The sequence below is a fragment of the Talpa occidentalis genome, unplaced genomic scaffold (genome assembly GCF_014898055.3).
Source record: "Talpa occidentalis isolate TD23 unplaced genomic scaffold, MPIMG_talOcc4v2.1 talOcc4.17, whole genome shotgun sequence".
Lineage (NCBI taxonomy): Eukaryota > Metazoa > Chordata > Mammalia > Eulipotyphla > Talpidae > Talpa > Talpa occidentalis.
Genome location: NW_023601754.1, coordinates 4,513,781 through 4,537,657, shown reverse-complemented (window position 1 = coordinate 4,537,657; position 23,877 = coordinate 4,513,781). Strand labels below are relative to the sequence as shown.

At 45.0% G+C, this 23,877-nt stretch overlaps 1 protein-coding gene across 2 annotated transcripts in view; it reads right to left on the bottom strand.

Annotated features, from left to right (window-relative positions):
• The window catches only part of FTO (FTO alpha-ketoglutarate dependent dioxygenase), a 331,157-nt gene that overhangs the window by 64,891 nt on the left and 242,389 nt on the right, over positions 1 to 23,877 (bottom strand). Inside the window, exon 9 of one of the 2 annotated variants that reach the window (XM_037515801.2) lies at positions 17,050 to 19,413. The exons of the other annotated variant lie outside the window; for it this stretch is intronic. Within the exon in view, the coding sequence (XP_037371698.2) occupies positions 19,347 to 19,413 (67 nt within the window). The 3' untranslated portion in view covers positions 17,050 to 19,346. Of the gene's footprint in view, positions 1 to 17,049; positions 19,414 to 23,877 lie in introns of those variants that run through there. 2 annotated transcript variants of the gene reach the window in all.

Here is a 23,877-nt window from a genome sequence, read left to right as displayed (position 1 = left end):
TCAATGCGAAGGCCTTGGATTCCGAATCCCAAGAAAGGGGTCTGTTCCTTAGGTGGTTTTCCTTCAATGCAGGCCTAATGAGCGCCCTCTTATGCATGCAGAGATGCTAACAGAGATAGGCAGCAAAGAAGCTGGGAACTATGTCCAGCCAAAATGTTTAAAACATTAAAGAGCTTAATATTAGATTAGGACTAATCTGGTAAATTCAGAACACTGAGAGGCAATAGGAACCTTAAAATAGGATAGACAGCTGAAAACATGAGCTTTTTTTGGTGTGTGTGTGTGTGTGCTTTGCCTTAATCGACCTACCTATCTGAAGGTCTGATCTATCAGGTATTTAACCATATACCAGAGATATTTCCTTCGCTCCTCGGGGGAAGGAGGTGAGAGGAATTGGTTCCATATGAAATGATGTGATCTCTATTACACATCCAAATTAAAGCTTTGCAGTCCTTGGAAGTGATAATTGTGTTTGTTCATCACACCCTCTCTACCACCACCAACCACAACAAAAATCCCAACCTCAAAGACAAGGAAATTCGAACTGGCAAAAAAGGTATTCAACGTGCATCTCACACCAGGGATCTACATACAACGGAGGATTGATTCAAAGAAGGACGTGAGAGGATGATACCAACTCTGACAATTCCAGTTACTTCATCTGAAAGCACAAACTTAAAGAATGTTCTTGGGTTTGTCTGCATCAAAGCCTTCCCAGAAGTGCAGGAAAACACTCAGTCGAGGACCCTAAAAGGCCTTGCAACACGCTGGGACAACGGTGTGCAATTAAGTGTTCTCCAGCGGGGCTCAGCCTGACAGACCATAATGGGTCCAAGGGAGTCCTTAAAACCTACCATGTCAATGAGCTCCCCCAAGCACCGGGATTTAGAGTTATGGATTAGACCTCTTAACCCTTCGCCTCCCCTCAAAATACCTTAAAGACCCCTTTCTCCCAGGGGAGGAATGGTTCTGCCTAAGAGATTTTTGTGAAGTCACGTTCAGACACAGTCACAGGACAGCTAATGAGGGCGCCGCATTCAGCCGAGGCCCCGCTGTGCTGCCACTAGCTGGACGGAGGGGCAATGAGCACAGTGACCCCGTGAAAATGAAGACGTGCCGCCGAGGGGTCTCATTTCATTTCTGACGTCCGGGCCCTAAAAACTACAGAAAAGCTCCAGGCAGTGGCACATGTTTTCTTGCCGCTTTAATTTTTGTACCTACTCTGGGCTGATGTGGCTCCTTAGGAGTTTGTACTAAGGGATACCTTTACATGAAAGTAGAGGGCTTGACTCAAGAGAAGGCCTGCTTTATCGCAAAAATAACAAAGCTGACAAGTCAGACGGTGTTTGATTAATAAAGTACTTCCTACTGGACCTGGGTCGCCTTGAGGATGTAAGAATGCTTCAAGCCACAGAGAAAAACTTGCCATCCACTCATTACTTATTTTGTGAACAGGATGGTTACGGTAACACACATACACACACACAATGATCTCAACGTGGTTGCTCCCTAACTATATATTTAGAACGGTGACCGTACACCCCTACTTTGGAGGAGATTTCCTTTCCCGGGTATGTTCTCCTGGTGACTCAATTTGCTTTTTGCTTCCTAAGCACACTCTGGCCACGGGGGCCGATAACAGATACCCGTTGATTATTAAAAATTCATTCAGATGTGAGGTATGAGGGTAGGAAAGTAAAGTTCCAGAAGAAGTACAGAAACTTTAGTGGCTTGAAGGTGTGACCGACCCTTTCAAGGCCCCCAAACTGGAACAGCTTTGTTACCTGGTTTATGTTCACACCATCCTACGGGTCTCAAATGCTCAGTTCATTCCCCACCTGTGGCTGAGCAGGTTCTAGAATACAGTACTGTGTCCGGCATTTGGGAAACTCTGGGGGTAATGACTATACCAGAACTGGAAATGATTATTTCCTAATAAAAGCTTCCTCCTCCCAAAGTTCTCACGCCAACAGGCTACACGGAGACAGCAAAGTAAGGTACATGTGTTGGCGGAAAAACTCCCAACGCTTCTTTTTCATATATAGCAAGAGAATTCTTTTCATTTTAGAATCATAAAGCTCTGAAACTCTGGTTTTAAGATGGAAAAGCAACTAGATCTTTTATTAGAAAAGGGCTGTTGAGAGCAGTTTTCTATCCCTGTCACACAAACACGTGCCTTCCCAGAGAAAGGAAAGTTAATGTTTATTATAAAGTCTGTTTACATAGGCGAAGGTGGGATTTCACATATACCACTCAGTATACAGGAGAAATGACCACCCCTAATTTTTTCTTCCAGATTTTCAGGTGGTTTTAAAATTTGGCAATGCTGCTGTGCCCTCACAGAGGGGCAGTGTCCCTCTTGGTCTTCTCTGCCACTCAGTAGTGTGGCCTCCACCAGGCTGAGCAGGTCGAAGTCACATGACACAAGGTGCCAGGACTTCACGGGGGACCCACTTATTAAACAGTCACATTGCTTGGGGCTCACAGGACTCACGTGTGTCTGACCAACAAAGGACTTTCCCTGTCCCCTAGAATGGGATGAGCAGATGTTTTCTACGGCCAGCTTCACACCAGACAACCATACGCATTCAGCTCAGCCTTTTCCCCAGCTCTCGATCCGTGCGAGGCAATGGGCTTGGCTAAAGGTACAGGGTTTTTCTGCTCCATTTCTCCTCACTCTTCAAACTTGAAGGTGTTGCCCCAGAGATTTCCCAGCTCCGCAGTGTCAACTTCATTTTTCTGTTAGCCTGAAAGCGGCTGATTCTACAAATATTGCTTCGGTTTAGTTGCATGGAAAGCATTAGTTCCTCAGAGACAACAGAATCTCTTTTAGCAGGTGGAAATCAAGGCAATCAGGGACTGTTAGGACTGTAGCAACTGATAGGCCTGAAAACCGAGGTGATATGAAAACCTTTTAACCTAAATAGGAATGAGGAGGGAAACTGGTGGTGGCATAAACACGAGCACGCCCTTAACTACAAACTCTGCAAGAAGAGAGTGGGGTTGATGACCAACCCATGAAAAAAAAAGTCAAAATCACTCAAAATTTTGGAAATTTTTCTTTCAATTACAGGTTTTGTATTGATACTTTAGGTATTAACATCTCTCCAGTCACTGAGTAGACTCAAGCATGAACGTCATCCTTTTGCAGGAAAGTTTCTTAACTTTCGCCATCAATACAATGTCGAGGCTATGGTTTTAGGCCTTGCTTTTTAACTACTGATTGTAATTTATATGGCTGAATCCTTAAAATGTCTCCCAATACTTAAATTAGCCTGGAGGACACAGAAGATACCTCCATAAAAGGGGCGGGAGCACTGAGTCACAGTGGATGCGTGCATTTCCCCCACCTTCACTTATGCGCGTGCCTTGGATTGCAAGTTCCAGTGTGCCACAAACTGGACTTTCTGAGCCAGGGGGCTGCTGGGAGCTATGGGCAGAGCTGAGCAGCCAGGTGGACCCGTGTGACATGGAAGGAGGGTGGGCACTCATTCTCACTTCTGCAGCTCTGACATGTACCCTGGTGCTCCTGGAAGGAGATACTGGAGGGACTTGCAGGAGGTGTGTGGAGGAGTGACATGTAGAGATACTTGGGAGAGACATAAGAGAGAGAGGCACGTGGGGAGGTGCTCCTGGCCCTTGGCAAAGACAGTGCTGGTCATTATCTTGACCTCACTGTGGATTATGTGGATTATTTAAAATATATTTTGAATTTTGACTCTTTCCTTCTGTCCAAGCTCTCTGGGTCATGCCTCACCCCTTTCTTGTGGTCTCTGCCAGAAGGTACCTTAGAAATGTGGCAAGTTTGGGGGCATCAGTGGCCCTGCTTCAGGCCAACCCTGTCTGGCTGGCCATTTGTCCACAAGGGTCAGGGTAGAAAAGGGAGTTTTACTGAGAAACTATTATTGAAATCCTTTCTTCTCTCTCTGTGGATACCAATTCTATTAAAAATCTTTCACATTAAGAGTATGCTCTGTGTGCATGGATAGCTGAACCCTTTCAGAGCACTCCTTCATAGTCTGGGGTCCCTCGGTGCCTGTCTGTCCCTCATCACCTCCCCTGAAGCCCACATCACCCCATTTCAGGAACACTGTTTATCTCCAAAGACAACCCTTTAAGCATGAACAACTGAAAGCCACTGTACACCCTGCAACCAGATTAATCTCCTAACATATCCCCAGCACCATGTTTCTCAGCCTTGGAAACCTTTGAAGGCTTTCCAGAGCACAACCACTTTTCAGTACCTCCCACATACTTGGTATAAGTTTCTTTCTTGAACTTTCTGTGTTAGCCAGGTAGCCTAACACAAGTTCAAGCCTGAACTTGGCTTTTACTATCTCATCCCCATAATCAATTCTACCTAATTGTAATGACTCTCCCCCAGCCATCTGGGTACATCTTACCCAATAATTCAAATTTACCTTCTCCCTAATATCTTCCCTGTATTGCTTGAAACAAACCCATCGCTTGGACTAGGAACTTGCTAAGGGAGTAATTACCTATCCTGGGTCTATGGGCCCACTGGCACTTTTTCAGAGGCCTAAGAGTTTGTGAGGATATTTAAATTGTGTGCCTCCAAGATAATCTAAAATAATTTTACCAGCTACATGGACCAGAGTTATCTTTTGCACTGAAATTTCAAAACTGAAAAGCATTCTTTAGAGAATAATATCTCAGTTTCTTAATATTTCAGGGAGTCACAACCAGTGTCTATGAGTCCCTACTTTGGAGAGTCTAAGAAAATTTATTTATAATTTTTAACAGTTCAAGACAATGCTAGGAATTGTCAATCACGTACTGTCACGTGACATACCTTGCCCGGTGTTGTCTTGAACGTTATTTAAATCCTTTATTATAGTTTTACTTTCCATATTTCTATGTCTTATCTTTCCAAACAGATGGTAAACTCTCTGGGGACAGGGATTATGTCTTAGACGTCTTTGGATTCCTGACGCACCAAACATATTTTTGCAAAGCCCAAGCGCTTGGTCAAATCAGTTGCTCTGGTTTTGACTAGCAGGGGCTGATCTGGTACACACTGGGTGCCAGGAGGGGAGAAGACAATGAAGACAGAGTTTCACTAGATACCCATATAAAATTTACGGAAAGGGAGCAGTAAAATTGTCCAAATGTCCCTCATCCTCACACGGGCGCTATCACTCAGAGGCCCCTTCCATAGTCACAGGACTCCCTGATAATGCTTTGTAGAGAACAAAGGTTTTATTATTCCTTTCTTCCAAGAAAACACTAAAAATCAAGACTGTTTACTAGCACTAAACAGAAGTATTACTCTTAACTGGTAAGAGGCACTAGAATAAAAAAAAAAAGGCATTAAACCCAATCTCTTCTTAATATTTCTGGTAAGCTTCAATCTTTGCTAATTTCATGCCATTGCAGAGAGGATTCTGGAACTACCATTTATCTCCCCTATGAACGAGGTGGTCCTGTATGTCAACCTAGACTTCATTAGTAGCAAAATGAAGCCAGAGGGAGATGTCAAGGAGACAGGATTAGAAGGAGCAGAGAACCTCAAAATGGGATTTTCCCACTTGAGAACTGTGAGAAGACTGGAAGATTAATTGGCCTCTACCCATACACAGCGCTTCATTGATTACCTGAAATCTTTTCTTATGCAAGTACGCAGAGTTGATTTATATGGATTTACAAAGTTTACGTTACTGCATTAGTTAGGAACACGGCAGCAATCAACAGCAGAGGCCAGCACAAATGAATCGCTGAGCTAATTTAATAGAAGAACTGCGTTAACCAGTGCCTGTCCCGTTGCAGTTACCTCAACACAGGAACGGGGCAGCCAGGGATTGGGGCCCAAGATTGCTCATGGGATGTCAGGCTAATCCTGCACCTCAGTGAACCTCATTCTCCTCCTTGCTTCAGAGGGAGACCTGGGCAGCATCAGGAATTGCAAAGGAAGATGCACGCACTCGGATTTCACAAACCAGTGATAGACAAATACATAAACAGGTATACAGACGCCATTTAAAAATGGTGAACTTTGGGCCTCCGGGTGGTGCAGTGGTTGAGCGTTGGGTTGTGAAGCTGCCCACAGCCTCTGCAGCGCCGGTTCAATCCCCGGCTGCTCCCCGGCCACCAGCGAGGGTCCCACATGGCGCGCAGACCTCTCCTGCCGCCCGCTGCTCCCCTCAGCAGTGTGTTTCATCAGTCTGCCTGTTCTGCTCCCCGCTCTGGCTCTGGTGAATTCTCTCACCCTCCTGCGCTTCTCACTGTACCCAGTGCTTGTATAAATAAATAAAAATAAATCTTAAAAAATAGTCTTTTAAAAATTAAAAAAAAAAAGGTGAACTTTTAAATTTGTGGAAGAGCATTCCAAAGAGCGAGCTAAGATCAAGGAAGAAAGGAGTAAGGTGGTGATGGGGACGGATGCTGAAGCTCTTCCAGAAGAGCCTATTCTCAAGCCTCGTGTCCAAACTCAAACCTGGCGCAGAGCAGGTAGCTTTAGTAAGAGAATGCCTGAGTGAGGACAACGTGGGGAGGCCTCCCTTCCTTCGTGAACCGTTCTTTGTTCGGGTGCGAGTACATGTTCAGCATCAAAGTTAATTACCACGCAGCACACTGCTGCCGGGAACGCCTGACATAATTATACCTGGAGTCTAATTAGGTAACTCTCCACTCTCCCCTGTCTAAATCACCCGAGCTGCCCGTCTCCCCAGGTGTGGCGAGCATCCACTTAGTGAGGCTTGTGACATGCCTGTGAAATTGAAAAGTTGTCACTTCCAACATGTTAGATACACTAACAGCCTCAATGCGTTTTCCCACATGCTTTTCACGCGGAAACTGGACTCTCGAGGGGAAGGCTCTTACCAGGCTCCTCTGGAATTTCTCCTGGTGTCGCAGCTTCCAGGAGAGCATGCCAGGTAGAATCACACTTTACTGATGACAGTGTCAGGCAATCTTACTCAGGTATTTGTGCTGGTCTTTGATTTTAATAGGATGACATAGTGTTAATATTGATTAACCCAAGAAGATGGAATTAAGGGAAAGAAACATTTTTTTTCTTTAGACTTTTCTAGAATTTTCCAAGCTTCCTCTAATGAAGGGATTTTATCTTTATACTAAAAAAAAAAACAAATGTGGAGAGAAGAGAAGTTGGTGAAAGACTCCTCCATAAAATAATCCAACCCTTAATTTTCCGACAGTAATGCAGTAAATGACTACCATGTAATATATACAGCACAACTTATTATTTTAGGATTTTATCCTAGACCTTGAAACACTGTATATGGAAAAACATTAATCTATAACAAATGCTTTCCTTCATACAATCAAACTGAACAAATGTACAAGCTAAGTTGTACATTACCCCTGAGAACATACAACTCGGTCACGTGGGGCTCAGATTTTAGTGATGTGATGCGGCAAGAATCGTAATCTGCAAAGTTTAACAATCTACAGCATTTACTCTTTCTTCTCTGACCACCGTTTGCAAGTGACCCCAGAGTCACCCTTGAGACGTGTCACTCAGCGCAGCCACCTTTGTTATCAGGTGCAAGCGGCCCAGGAAACGCAGTGTCCTCGGTGTTATCAGTTGGACAGGAGGCTCCCAAGAGCTGAGCTCTACCCAAACTATCCTGGACATCGGTGGGAAGGGAGGGAGGCGGGCGGTGGGGGGCTAAGAAACAGATCTCAATTAGCTGCCGCGCTGGGTGCATGGCTGCCATTGGCGACACTACCCAACTGGTGGGCCAAGCCAGAGCGATGAGACCGCGGGTCTGCGGCTGCCAACTTCGCAGTCTGCCCACAGCGACTGTCAGCTAATGATAGATTGGACAAATCTGATTGCTCTATCAAAACATTCATCTAGAATCTTGATTAGTAAGCTACTGAATTATGATTAATTCACCAGGGTGCTGCTGACAGATAAGATACTTTATCTGACAATAATGCACTAGTTGCTTTGCCTGAAGCCAAAAAAAAAAAAAAAAGAAAAAGAAAAAGAAAGAAAAAGAAAACACCAAAACCCCCAAACCCCCCAAACAAAAATAAATACAAAACACAAACTCCTGGAGTTGTCAGTAGAAGAAACAGTATCAAGGACAGCACATTGTAACCAGCACAATGAGGCTACAAGCACCTCTTAATTTAATAAAGAGCTTGTTGGGGAGAACCTGGTCTTGATACAAAAAAAACAAGAGGGATTTGGGGAGAGAAATATACTGAGAACAATGACTGCAGACTAAGGAAGGCTGGAGCACCCCCCCCCCTTTCTTTTCAGCGGGGACTGGGAGAGAGGGACTTGGGATTGCTGCGGGAGGGGTCCCCGTAGGGTTTGGCCACATCCCAGTTCTTTAGGCCAGAGGCAGAGAACTTGCGTGGCTCTTCCAACATCGCCATCCAATTACTCACCTCGTCTCTGCGATGAAGACATCTGCACAGAGAAATATGCAGCAGACCTAAACTCTTGGGACTTTCTGATGGTGGATTCGCTGCTCTTGTTGTCAGGCATGGGAGGGAGGCGGCGGGCAGGAAGGAGACTTGTGTGTTGTTTTCTTACGAAGAGGATACAACAGAGGGTTGTTCATATTTTCCTTTCCCTTTCTTTTAACGTTGTAAAGAAACATCATGAAATCCCTTGAAGTACTAGTTTAGTGCTTCATGACTAAATGCCTCAGGAGAAAAAGAAAATCGTATCATGCATTCTCTTATCAAGCTCATCAGCCCAGAATCTCAACACGTCAGCCTGTTTCCAAGCACAGCTTTGCCAGCCCCCAAGTTGGGGGGTTCGGGTGTGCCCAGTAAGATGTTAAGTACTCAAATCTCATGTAAGTTTAGGGTGTATCACTATCTTCTCCTGACCTTAGGATTTTACCAGAAGCCTAATGTCCTATAATCATGTTCCTCTTTAGCTGGTATTAACCTTTCTGTGACTTCTCTCTTCTCTCTCTGTCTCTCTCTCTCATAACTATCCTCTCTTAATCAATTGTGCACTGCAGATGGGGTCAAGGAAACCTACTTCCTCCTTTGATAGCCTCCAATGTTTCTACTCTTGGGGATAAAAGTGCTTTAAATGGAGTTATATTCTAGGAAAATCAATATATGATTACTGCAAAGATTTGTATTGATTCTCCTGTTGCATTGCAAAAAGGCTTAAGAAAAATGGTCTGGCACATTTTCCTTCAATTTCTACTCCGCAGAGTTTGTTGTGAATGTTTTGGGCAAGAAGAAAATGTTGGAACTTTATTTAATGACCCGAAGTTTTCATCATTCAATCCATTCACTTCTCTCTCCACCCGAGAAAGCGCTTCATCTCTCCTGTCCTGGCCTCTCGTCAGGAATCCTGGCTGACCCAGGGGCTGCCGGGAGAGCACGCAGAGCTGAAGGCTGCCTACCTCAGGTGAGGGGCTGGGCCAGGAGCTGCTGGTTGGGTTGCCTTCCTCACATCCATTCTCTTCTTCTCCTTCCTTCTAGAACCCCGATTTTGTTGGGAGTAGCAAAGTACCCAGATGAAAAATATTTCTTGGTCGCACTTATCAATAGATGCGACCAAGTTTTAGATAATGGAATCTAGGTGGTCGGCTACCGGGTAGGGCTTCTGGGAAAGTTCCTTCCAAACCCTGAAGGGATGACTCAAGGGCCAGCCCCATGGGCCTCCCCACCTCTGTTTCCTGCCAGCAGTGTGGATGAGCCACTAGGAGCTGCGGTGGTTCTCTTGCGGCCAGAGAGCAAACCCAACCACAGAAGTCACGTTGAAGGTGTGGCAGAGCGGAAGGCTGGAAGCAGGATCTGGGACACTGGTGATGTGATGGATCCACCACCAAAGCCTGGTTTTTGTGGATTTTTTCCCCATGCAGAAAAGAGAAATCCCTATGTGCTTAATTCTCTGCAGGTCTATGGTATTTACAGCCAGACAGAAGACATTTTTCCTAGAAAATGGCTGACGATGTGAGTCCTCAATGAAGTCATGACTAACAACAGATGAAATGCATCTCCAGGGCTCAAGTGAGAGGCAATGTTACTAGGCAGTGTTCAAGTTCATCATAGCGCCTGTCGCCATTTAGCTGTTCTCCGAGTCATCCACGTCATGGTCTTCACAAGGCCAGGGTATGTTGGGTATTTTGAGCATCCAGCCTCCATTTCTCCAATTTTCTTTGGGGACATTCCCTTCTGCCAGTCATGGGCAATCTTAGTGGGGCTGCCTTTGGGGTGCTCCAGCTGAGAAGCCAGCACATGTGGGCCCAGCTCGACTGCAATTCTTGGGTAGTCAGAGCTTCTTCCTTCTACCAGCAGCACCCATGGGCCTGCACCGTTCCTGCTGCCAGGATCCCAGGAGCTACATGGCTCCCTCTACAGCTGGAGTTATTTCCCATGGTTACTACAAACCCATCCAAGTCCTTCCAGAAAAAGAAACCTCTCTGTCTCTCACTCTCTTATTCTTTCTTTTTCCTTTAAGTTAGTCAGCGTTTGTTTCTGTTGCTTGCAACCCAAAAAAAATCGAACTCAAATTCTTAAATGGGAACTATAAGGTATCCGCACTCCCTTTGTTTAAAAGATGGTGGCCTTAGGTAGGTGATGCCCAGCTGGCCGCAGGCAGTCTGACCAGGGGTTCGTGGCCACCCAGGGCAAGCTGCTGGGACTCCCTGCTGGGGAGGTGCTGTTTTCAAGTCTCAATAAGATACAGCAGATGCATCTCATCAAAATCACCTCATGGTGTAATATAATTAGTTACAGTGTTTCTTTGAAAAATACTAGATTTGAAATCAATTTTCCAAAACTATGAGATGCAGGAAACCACTTCTTCATCTTACTTAAAAGCCAATAAGCACCTGAAGTTATTTAAGGCAGAGTTCAGAATCTAAAAGCAGGAGACATGGGCTCTCACTGACACGAGGGTCGCAGAATCAGCATGCCACAACCCCAAGCCTCCAACACCCATTTAGATTATTCTGGAACAACAGCTATTTGTTATTATAAATTAGGGGAAGGCACTTCCAAAAGCCTCTACCTTACAGACAGAATCCTCATTACTGAGGAGTTTTCCTTATGGCTCACCGCCTAAGCAATTTAAATTTTCCACTTAGTACAGACAGAAGTTGCTGATTATGGAATCTGTTGATGACTTGGCTACAATGAACTACAATATTTCCTCTAAAAACTGCAGCTTAAATAGCAGGTGATATTAAATTAGAAGAAAACAGCTAACCTTTATTGACTGCTTCCTATGCGGTAGACACTACTGCATAAATGTTACCTAAATGAGCTGACATAATACAATAATCCATGAAGTAAGCACTATTAGTGCCTCCTGGATTCAGATCGGGGAATTCAGTGAGATTACCATGACGCAGAGGGTTATATGACTGAGCCGATGTTACTTGGTTTGTAATCTTGGTTTGTTACTTGGGATGTCAAATTGTCTTGGTGTAAAATAAATAAGGAAAACCAAAAATAGAAATGATAGAAGAAAACATTATCTCTGGATTGAAGCAATCAGCTCAGATACAGTATTCCATACTATTCTCCAAGTGTGTGTGTGTGTGTGTGTGTGTGTGTGTGTGTGTGTACAAATTTTGTCAAATATCAACTGGAAGAAGCAGGATAAATCTCACTGCTACTGTGATAACCCTCCTACATGGTTGCTGGCAAAATAAACTATGAAAATTCATCCAGGAACACATTTTAGTTATGTAAAGCGAAAGGTAACACAAATGTTTACCCTTTTTACTTAATTACACATCTAATAATGTATCCCATAGAAATAATCTAAATGAAGAAAACACCTAAAGAGATTTTTTTTAATTGCAGCATTATCCATAATAGTGACACTAAGTGAAAGGAACCCAACTTTCCGATGATGGAGAATGACTAGAGAAAACGTAGTATAAAAACTTGGCGGATTATTATTCAGGCATTAAAATGCATAAGTATTAAATTAGGAAGCAATGTGGGAAACACTTTGGTATTAAATAAAAAAGCAAAACAAAAGTATGTGGATTCAAACATTATACCTTACTTAGCAATGCATTCATATGGCCCATGATTGGAAACTGACTTTCAAAATGAAACCAGCTGTGATAGGTGAATAGGACTGGGGATGAGTTCCCCCACCCACCCATTTTTCTCTCTCTAATTTTCAAAATTCCACAAATGGAGGGGGAAAACAAAGGAGGAAAGATGCCTTCAAGAAAGGAAGACAAACAGCACAAAGTTTCCACTGCCCCAGGAGCCTTCTGAATCTTGATTGGGAAAGTCTATCTTCCTCCCTTCACTGTGGATTAACCAGAAGCCTGTGAAGAAGGGAAGCTTAGCAATGCAAGGCTCTTTATCCAGTCGAGGTAAATGAAGTTCGGCTGGTCACGAGAGTAAATAAGATTAGTTATGGGCTCCAGGTCATCCACTCATGGAGGTCAGCGAGTGTGAGATTATTATCCTTGGTAGAAGAGCAGCAAAATAGCATTAAGGAATAAATTAATGAAAAAGGTAGAAGATTATTTGAACTAAAGCCCTAATCAGTTTAGAGATTTCACTCAACTGCTCTACTGGCCATCAGTCAAGCTCACAAAACAAATATGCTTGTTCTCGTAAGTAATTCCAGGAGATCTGCCTTTCGTGCTTCAAAGACATCCAATCTAAGGAGAGTCATGAATAAAGTTACCCCAGTTTGCTGTTACACCTCATACGGAATCCACTGAAGCATTAAGGTGCGGGCATTAAAAGGGTAAAACACACTATTTATCCCACATGCATAATTGCTAGTAGCGCTGTCTGGTCTTTGATTCCAAATAGAGTATCACTCCACATCCATTCAGAAACACTGAATCCACCAATGTGCAAACTGCATACGTTATTAAATAAACACAAACTAGGAGATAATGACATACATTTGTTTTCATTACAAGTAGTAATGCAATATTTCTCCAAGGCTTCCTGCATTAGCATTTCTTGCCACGTTTCAAATGCCTTTGAACTTTCTGAAAAGCTACATCTGTTAGCTCCCGTGTATACAGCAGAAAGTTACCGAGTGAATTAAGTTTTAATAAAAATTGCTTTGTTCGCTATGAAGATTGATGTTGGACACACTGTACTGTAAGTTGCAAACTGCAATTACAATTCGTTGCAATTATCTTTGGTTGTTAATAGCACAAGATAGCATGTCACTTTCTACCAAGTGTATAATTTATCATTTGTGTTTTTTTCCCGTGAACTCTTGTGGTATTCCAAATGTATAATCTTGTTGTATTTATTTCCCAGTGGTCCAACAAAATGCACAGCAAGTGCTGACTAGAACAAACTAAAAAGCACTGCTATTGACAAGCCGTCAGTCGGGTGGTAATGAACATTCTGGCTCTACTTTCACCTCAACAAACCAGCAGCTTTAATTTATGATAAAGCAAAGGAGAGGCAACCTCCAGGTTTATTATACCCTCAGTGCTGTTTCAAATAAAGTAATTAGAAGGTCAAGAGACAGGTCTGGAAAGCCAAATATAAATGCAACCCTTCTGTACCGACATTAAAAAAAAAAAAAAGACTGGTGTGTTCAAAGAACATTTTATCCATCTTTCTTCTGCAGAGCGGGCGAGTCAATTTTTTTTTAATACCACCGTAACCAATCAGTAACAGTGGCAGCTCCATTCTTTCGCTCTCTAATTTGCTCCATATGGACCGGGAGCAGCACACCTAAGATACCGTCCTTAGGAGAAGCGGACGGACGGATCCCCCAAACTGCTCTGAACTGCATACCTTAGGACAGGTGACTTCGGAGCTTGATTTTTTTTTTTTTTTAAGAAAAAAAAAACTCAATCAGTGAAGAGCTGGAAAGGTTCTGAAGAAAACAACAGCCCTCAAACAAAGAATTCCAAATGCATTAAGAACAGTTTGCTTAAACCGTTTCCTGAAAAAGCACCCGCGGAAAGGGAGCTGACTCGCAGAAAACCTCCCCTTCCGTAGACTTTGTTTTGGGGCTGGAGAAACAGGCGACGCACCAGCACGCTGGTCCTGAGGAACTGTCCGCTCGCATCCTGCCTCCATCTTCAAGGCTCCATGTTTGGCATCTCTTGTAGCTGTGTTGCTTCTCCCTCCAGCTTTTATTCTCTTGCGTAACAATGACCCCCCATTCAATAGAGTCCCCAATGCCTTGGGACCCAATGCACTGGGGTTCAGATCCAGTCTACCTGCTGAGCGCTAAGTTAGGACATTTTCAGAGGCCCGTGGAATTGCCTTTGAACACTCTGACACGTGGATTATTTTAGTGGGACATAATGTCCCAGGAACCGCCTCCCTTTCTCCCCTTAGCCTACTGTTCCAAACCCTCGTCCTGGCCGCTTCCCAAAAGGAAGGTGTGAGAAGGAGGAAGGAAGCATGGAAGCAGGTGAGGGGGTACGAGGGAAGGAAGGCGAGAAAGAAAGGCAGACAAAAGCGGAGCTCACCCAGCTTCTGCACAGGGGGCCATGGGCTACCTCACCGGTGCTTTAAACAGTTGTTAAAAGACAAAGCCTCTAAAATGATACAAGTCGTTCTTGTGCCATAACTTACGAAGACTCTAATAGCTACTTGGAGGTTATTATACTCATCCTGATCCACCTCTTTTTTGGGGGGGAGGGTCCTGCAGGGCATACACTCCAAGAGCCTTTCTGAAATAGCATTTGGTTGTGTAATTTTTGCTTGAAGTAATTTTTACCATTGTCTGTTCAAGTAGTCGGTATAATTACACTTGATTATATAAGTGATGGAAATGGATGTAATCTCATAATTAGAACATGTAATTATGTTGTAAAAATCCTTATGAAACTGTAAAGCAAAAAGTACACAAGTATAGTAGGTGGGGTGGGTTTTTTTTTTTTTTTTTTTTTTTTGGTCTCCACCCAGAAAAACAACTGAAGCAATGACTCTGTCATCGTGTGCAGGAAATGAGGAATATGTTTTGGGTGCTCCTCTACCTAGGAAAAGGAATAAACAGCTTTGATCCAAGAACACCTGGTCTCCCCAGTGTCAAAAAGAATATGCCAGTCAGGCATTAATAAAAAAGACAACAAATACACCCCATGATGCAACTGTATACATGGATGTCAAATGGTTCTGAATCTCTGAACACACGCACTGAGATGAGTACAGAATAGCCTATCTGAGCCGACGGCTCCAATCCAGAGATACGTTTTCTTCTATCATTTCTGTTTTTGGTTTTTCCTTACTTATTTTACACTAAAACAAAATGCTCCAAATAATTTGTATAATTAGTGGGAAGATAAGTGTAGAAATAACTAGATCATTTTCAATGTACCTTTTGAGGCAGTAATGCCCACCTTTTCTCCAACTAGATAAAAAAGTATTTGGCTGGCTGGCATTCCCCAAATTTCCCCTCTTTCTTGATCGTTTGCTGGAGTTTCTAATGGGCAATGAGATGTTCAAAATGCCGTGTTGTGCAGTGGAATAACAGGCACAGAGCATGAGTGGTTCCAACTGGAAGATGAGGCTCATGTCACTGGGCCGTGACCGCTCAACTACATGGCGCATCTCCACCAAACAGGAAACCCTCCAGGAGGAAACCCGGCTCTACTTTTCCCCCAGGGAGACCTATATACCTATAGACCTATATACCACCTATATATAAAAATAGAGGCGTTCCTGGTTTCTACCTTTGGGGCCGAGCGCTGAGGTAGGTTTTTTAGGAAGAAGCAAAGGGAACTTGGAGAATGATCACTGTTCCTTGTGCGGGTCAAGGCCCTGGACTTGCATTTATCTTGCAGCTATTCATATTATGTGCATAAACTGCTACTAAAGAAGTGTCAATGGTTCTAAGAGTGTGTCAGGGCCTGAAGTAAGTCTATGGTTGTCGCTGTTGGTTACACCCCCCACCAACCCCCTTCTTTCTTGCTAACAGAACCTCTATTTTACTCTGGTGTTCAATATCCAGAGAAAATGGACTCTACTGTCAACCCAGGAGTAAACCCTGGCTGGTAAGTGGAACATGGTGTCTCCATTTCCCTTCCCAGTCTTTGGTCTAGGAGTGGAGGTCCGACCCATATTTCAGCAATGAGAGCAGAGGGGAGGTCAACTGGGAGTTTCTAGGAAGCATATCCTCATTTTGGGGAAGAGCCGATCTGTGTTCATGTTTGTTGTGTTTACATCTGGATGCGATGGCTGGAGCAGCTGCAGCCATTTTGAAATAGGAAGTCAGCATGAGGGTAAAGGTTAGGATGCAGGGCTTTAAAGAGAAGACTCCAGGTCATTGATGACATTATGGGACCTGTGACCACGTCTCACCTATGACTGTCCCACTGCTGAACTTCTGTGATGGGAGATAATAATGGCCCTGTTGGGGCCTCTGTGGTGGCACAAGGGGTTAAGCACCGCACTACGAAGCAATCCACAGCCTCTGCAGCATGAGTTCGATCCCCGGCCGGCCAGGGAGCAACCCACATGGTGCAGCAGACCTGTCCTGTCTCGCCCACTGCTCCCCTCAGCAGTGGCTTTCAGTAGGTCTGCCTGTTCTGTTCCCCACTCTGTATCTGGTGAATCCTCTCACACACACACCCTCCGCCCCGCATCTCTGGCCTGTACCCCAGCTCTTGCATGCATAAATAAATAAATCTTTAAAAAAAAATAATGGCCCTATTTGAGCCAATCTGAGGGAGAGCACAACTTGACACTGTACCCATTTGTCCACTATGGAGGGCCAGCATTTATATTTTTAATTTAGTGGCAAGCAACCCAACACATCTGAATTTAGAGCTTATTCACTAAAATCAAACTGATAACTGCCTGTATTACTGCTAGAGGTTTTTTGTTTGTTGGTTTTTGTTTTTTTTTTTAATGGGTAGAATACTTGTGGAGAGCACTTTGTCAATATCATTAAGACTTATGAAGAGGTTTATAAACTTTGATCCAGTATTTCACTTTGGGCAAGTTATCACGGGAATATAAATGAAAGCACAGAGAAACATTAATATTCTTCATTTGCTAGAGCTTTATGCATTCATTAAAAATGCTAATTAAAACTGTTAGTAAAACAAAAAAGTGGCAAATGAAAAATGAAGATTATAATAACACGAAAACAACAACAACATTCAACATGTCGTCATGTGTTTAAGAGCTCGGAATAAAACCTACAAAAAAATGATCAGAGTTGGGGTCATGGTAGGGAATGAAAAGCGAGTTATTTTGCTCTATTCTTTCTTCCCCAAATTTCCTAAATAGAAGACACTCGAAGTTTCTACCCTGCATTATTCATCTCCTTGGTATAATCTGAGGGCCATGCTGATTGAAAATGTCTTCTAGACTGGTCGAGCCCGAGGAAAGCACTTGAGAAGATGGAGGAAGCTCCTTGACACAGGATTTCTTCATAAACTACATTTTTCCTTCAAATTCAGACTTCTTTTTAAGGAGATGATTACTCCATGATTTGCGTAAGGGCAACCAGTTTGGCGTGGTGAGCTAAAACACCATCACTCAAAGAAGTCCATTGGGAAAATTTCCTACTTCCATGTAAGAGAAAGAAAATGCCAATGCTTTGATTCAAGTGCTCTGCTTCGGAATAAATTCACCCGGACTCACAGAGGCACCAGGTGGGGGCGGGGAGGTATTAGTGCATTCTCTTAAATAAAAGCAGGGACATAGGTGCTTCTTCTCACAGAAGCCAGTAGCACTATTGACAGAGTCCCAAAGCCACTCACGATATTCTACATAATTAAGAGGGATTGTTGGCATCAGAGGAACCAGAAATGTTCTGTAGATTAACTGCTTACCTCATTGCTAATGACTGCCCAATTTCTTTAGACTAATTGGTGCAATCTACATTTTTGCAGCAAAGATGAAGTATCAACTTGATTTGGTGTCGATAAAAAATTGATGGATGCTGCTGACTGCTACTTCTCAACAATACACAGATTATTACTACTATAATTATCATAAATACAAAACATGGGCAAGTGGTGATTACAAGTCTAATTCTATCTTGAGGTTTTAATGGCATAAACCACTCAGGCTTTACACTCATGATTTACTGCATCATCAAAATCCCTGAAAGGATTACCCTTGGGTGAACACCACTCATTATCTCACCAATAATGCACTGGCTTGGCCCAACATGGAACAAATAATCAAGACTCGGTTCTTAGAAAAGTCCTTCTTAAATATATAAATCTCTAGCTGAGGAGGCTGTGTACCTGCCAAAGCCTTCCTCTTCATTGTTGGATGCTACAGTTGTATTTCGTTCTGACACGCAGAGAGGCTGGAGCCTCTAGCCACACACCGACCGAGCCCTAGGCCAGAGCTGTTACCACCACAGCTCTGACAGTGCTGGCTCCTCTCCTCCCTTCCTGGCCCCCCCAACAGTCATCTGGCCCATCTGAGGTGGGAGCACCACCAGGCAGAGAAAGAGGTGCTCCCACGTGGGGAGGCACAGATTCCAGACTCAAGAGAGTAGCCCCTACGATAAAACAGACATTTAGGAGCACATCATTCCAGAACTTGGGAGACCCTCGATAAAGTGTTACCAGGACCCAAGTGGGCCCCAAAGAGTACAGCAGTGGAGGGGCCTCCCTGGTGGTGCAAGGGGTTAAGACACAACCTATGAAGCTATTGGCAGCCACTGCAGCATGAGTTCGATGCCCGACCAGGGAGCTACCCACATGGCGCAGCAGACCTCTCCTGCCTCCCCGCTGCTCCCCTCAGCAGTGGATTTCAGTAGGTCTGCCTGTTCTGCTCCCCATTTTGTCTCTGGCAGGTCCTCTCACCCCCCAAACCTCTGGCCTGCACCCCAGTTCTTGTATGCATAAATAAATCTAAAAAAAGAAAAGAGAACAGCAGTAGAAGTGGGGGTGGTGGCCCCCAGGCAGGTGCCATCTATCCCCTCGCAGATGGGCAGCCACCTACTGGGTCAGGCAACTGTTGAGGGGTGGCTGGGAAGGGAGGGCGACCAATGCTGGCCGTCTTCTGGGGTTTTCTTCCCCAAGAAGTCAGACATCTTCACTGGTGTGGGAATTCTCCAGGTTTTAAAATGTTGGCAAACAACTCAACTGCATTTTTCAGCATGATGGTGGACAGGGTGGGTTCTGGGACAAGACTGTCTGGAGTCGGACGCTTGCTCCACTCGTGTTTGGGACACTTCATGGCACAGTCTTGAGGAAGAAATGGAGGCCCAGCAAGGGATCCCGACACAGAGCACTCGCCCGATAGCGAGCAGTGGGCCTCAGGCTGGACAAGGCCTCTTGGCTCTTAGCGTGAGGCCTCTGCTGAGGGAAGAGATGATCTGAGGCGAGACAGAAAACTGGCCTGGGGCCAGCACGAGGCTCATCTCGCGCCGTGGAGCTCTCTGCTCTTGCTACGTGCTGGAGGCTGCCCGGCCTCGTGAGTCACTTTATGAAGCCTCGGCTTTCTCATCTGGCAAACAGGAATAACAGGACTCCTGCTTCAGACAGGGCTGTGAAGCTGACGTTGAAAAATCTGCAGGAAGCACAGGGTTGGCCCAGAGCAAACAGTCAGTAAAGAGGAATCGTCTTCACTTACTTTTAAAGTTGAATTTTCCCAAAGTCTTTGAAGTTTTTATCTTTTTTGCAAAGCTGGTCCAAATCCTCTGCTCCTGTCTCAATCCTTTCTGCCTTGGGCTCTTTTTGCTGAGTCCATAGCTTTGTTATTTTATTACTAGTTACTAACTATGGGCACTGTGCTTTTTCTTTTTTTTTAATCCATGCTGTTTCTTAAGGTGTGACTTTGTTACATTGTTGTCAAGTTTAACCAACTGCTGCAACAATCAAGTGTGTGTAAACAGCATCTTAGGAGACATGAAAGCAGCTACAACAGTCCACTGAAACATAGTTGCTCTGTAATAATCTGTATCTGAAACCACCCATTTAAGGACTCCAAAGTAGCTTGGTGCAGCAGTTGAGCGCTGGGTTGTGAAGCGGCCCGAAGCCTCCACGGTGCCGGTTCGATCCCCGGCTGCTCCCCGGCCCCCAGAGGAGGGTCCCACCTGGCGCGCAGACCTCTCCTGCCGCCTGCTGCTTCCCTCAGCAGTGTGCTTCGGTCCTTCTGCCTGCTCTGCTCCCCGCTCTGGCTCTGGTGAATTCTCTCACCCTCCCGCGCTTCTGACTGTACCCAGTGCATGTATAAATAAATAAATAAATCTTTAAAACAAAAAACACAGCTCTCTATTTTTGAGCGGTCTGCAATCCAGGTGTATCTTCTAGCACCTGTCGGCCAAGCCCAGCACGTAGAGTGACATGTTAACGGCCTTCTCCAGCTGAGTTAGGACAGTGATTACTTGGCTCACACGACCTTAAAAGCCACACACAGCAGACTCAAGGCTCCCAAAGTTTCCCTCCTGTTGGGGCACAGTGGGGAGGTGGTGGGTTCCCTCTAAATTTCCTCTCTAAATCAGATCATCAAGCACAGCGCTGCAGACTCTGAAAACCAAAGTGCATACCCCACTAGCAAAGAAAAGCGTGTTTCCTTAAGATGCCTGCAAGATGGATACAGAATATAGTAGAAGCATCAGCTGGCTCTCCTTGCTGAGAGTGGACATGCTTCAAGTCACAGACGTCCTCTGTCACTTACTTGTGACTTTCAAATACCCTTTTAAGTGCATGGAGAATCTTATATGTCACAGCTATTTGGGGAAATAAATTAAGGGTATGATCTGGATTCTGAATACCACCAGACCTCCAGGTATAGGCTCTTGCTTCCTGATGTCAGTTTTCCTCGGTAACTCACCAGGTAAATCTCTGCGCCTCCCCAGATCTTCAATCACGGAAAGTGAGTCAATTCATAACCAAAAAAAAAAAAAAAAAAAAAGCTGTGCTTTGCAACAGAAAGTCATCCAAAAATTTCCCAAAGAAACTTCTCCTCCAGATAAGAATCTCCATAGCTTCTTGTTGTCTGACACACCTACGTATGGATTTTACAACCACTGGATGTAAATTAACTTTGTTTTCTCTGAGCCGATTTAAATATGAAATAGCAGCGCTCCTAATGGCACCCTTTCCTGTCACCTTCTGGGAAGTGTGCAGGCCATCTGATGCTCAAGAGGTGGGTGCGATTAAAGCGAAGTTCCCTCTGGGAATATTCTAATGGAACCGCCATCCACTCTCCTTCCACTGCCCTCCCCTCTCCAAAAGACTCACGATTTAAAAATGCCCAAATCCAATAAGAGATATCGCTTACTGTCGGGGATGCACATACCAGAGGAAGTGCCGGGGATAAAGGAAATCTGTGAATCAGAGAAAGATGTTGGTATGCAAGATTGAAGATAGTCCAGCTGGCCCACTGCTTCAGCTGGTTTCCAGAGGCCAGGAAGAAATTAGTCTCACAGTTCAGTTGAAAGAACACCTGGACATTCACCCAGAGGCACAAATTCGCTGTTGAACAGGGTTATCTTTGTTTCCAAACCAAACACACCTAGGAATCAAGTTATTTCAAATCCTGTGACTCGCACTGTCCGAAATCGCTAGTCTTCATAAAAATCAGGAGGTGGGGGCGAGGGGGCAGGGATTGGTGGTAAAAAATATTAGGGGCAACAGGACTGGTTTGAAAGGCTGGGACAGTCTTCCTTGGACGCTCAGGACTGGGTTGGAGCATGTCCTATTGATTTCCTACATACATTTCACTGAAGATTTACAAATGTGAATAGCTGGGAGGGAAGGAATTGTATGCAGGCCAAAGACTGTGCACTCTGCCCACGGCCAAGAGGACATACTCGAGCTCCCGAGGCCTGGAAGGGTGGTTACATTTGCTCCACGCTCCTGTCTGCACAAACCTCGGAGCCAGTTTCTCATCAGCGTGCCAGCCCGCGAGTGTGGGAGATGGCGGAGTGCAGCGGACCTTCAACTCTGACACTAATTCCTTCCTCCCGGGGAGGGTCAGGTTGAGTCTTGCCGTGGAGCAGAGAGCGGGGTGTCTGGGTGGGTGAGTCATGGAGGGTGCTCCATGATGGCAGGGAGATTACTGGGCTGGATTCAAAGCAGAAAGGCCAGATGTGTACGTGGGAGGCAGGTGGGACCAAGGGTGGTGGAGGCGTTGGCAACATGTGAAAGCAGAGGCACTGGCAAACACCTCTGGCAAAAGACTCTCGGTGGGAGGCCTGGGCAGCCAGTGTGGAATGCAGCCTGGGAACTGGGCTTTTGGGAGATACCATCTCAGAAGCAGCATCGGGCCCTGATCTTGGGGAAAACCCCGTCCTGCTGATTTTGTTGCTCGCTGCTTCCTGCCAGTCCATTTCCATCCCCTTTCTTTGACCGAACTATTCATGGGCTTCATCCTCTTTCCTTGATCCGATCTCCCAGGCTTGCCGAGCCTTGCATCTGGTGTTGGTTGTTTTGTTTTAATTTTTTATTGAGGTATAAGTTACACATTAATTAAAAATACTGCAGGGATGGGCCTCCCTGGTGGCCTAGGGGTTATGTGTCAACACTAATCACTGCTACGGCCTGAGTTCCATCGCCGGTCAGGGAGCTACCCACATGGCGCAGCAGACCTCTCCTGTCTCGCCCGCTGCTCCCCTCAGCAGTGGATTTCAGTAGATCCGCCTGTTCTACTCCCCATTCTGTCTCTGGTGAGTCCTCTCACCTTCCACACCTCTGGCCTGTACCCCAGTTCTTCTACACAAAAATAAAATAAAAATTAAAAAAAAAAATACTGCAGGGGATGTTAACATAGTTGGATGAATTGAAAAGATTTTTTTTTTTTAATTTGGAAGTGACTTTAAATTTACAGAAAATCCAAGCAGAGCAACCCCAGATACCCATCTTACTCCTTACCCAAATTAATCAACTGTCAACATCTCTGCTGCACTCCTTGCTGGGTCATGCACTGCTTGATAACACGGTCCAGGGCAGAGTCACCAGGCACCCTGCAGGAAGCGCCATGGTGGTGCCGGGGACAGCACGAGGGTGACAGGCTCTTCAAATCGCACCAACACTACTGCACGCAAACAGCCCGACTCCTTGAAGCCCGAGTCTGAAGTACAACGTGGCAATCCAGAATTTCCCCAGATGGCCCATATCAGGAGCTCAGCGCGCTAAGAAGCACTGAATGGTGCAGGTGTGTGTGTATTGGGGGTCAGGGGGAGGGTGAAATACAAGAGGGAAATATTTGTTTAGATAATGTTTATCAGGTAGTTTTCTGGATTGCAGTTTTTCCTCAGAGCCTTTAGTGGGACCCGCTAAGAGGCTCTGGGAACCTCCAAGAATGGGGAGAGGGTCGAGAACATCCCTATTGCCAAAGGACACGGGGTTAGCTCACAGCATCAGTGTCCCGTTGAACACCCTAGGAAGAGTGCTCTAAGTTCTCCTGGAAGGAAAAACTAGAGAAGGCTGTGACGCAACAAGTAAACAATGGTGGAATATCCTAGAAGAAGCCCACAACTACCAATGAGCTGTCCCTAGAGCATTTCTGAGATGCGGTTGGTATGGTCTTAGTTTCAACCGTCTCACACGCTGACCACTCAGAAACCTGAATTAGCTCCCCAAGACTCACTGGATCAGGCCTAGATTTATCAGAGGTGACGGAAGGAGCTGGGAACCCACAATTATTCTCTACTAAGTGCCAGGCCTTGCTTTCCCTTCAGAAGCACAGCGGAGTATGTGGGTTCCTCAGTCTGCTGTACCCTCAGCCCCAACACAGGTTCTGACTTGTAGCAGGAACTCAAGGATATTTCTGAAATCAAAATGAATCTGTTTCTCAGTGTGATGACACATTCATCAGATGGATTTCCAGGAGTTCCACATAAATGTTTTATTATGAGACCAAAGAGGTTCTGGGTGAGGGTCTGTAGCCTGCAGGCAGTGTTTATTTTGGCTCGTAGAGGGTTTTAAAATAAAATAGACAACATGGAAGAGTTGGCAGATTTCTGTGGAGTACCGAGGTTTCCAGTTTCTTCTGTAATATCAGAAGATAGGGTAACACGAGGCCAGC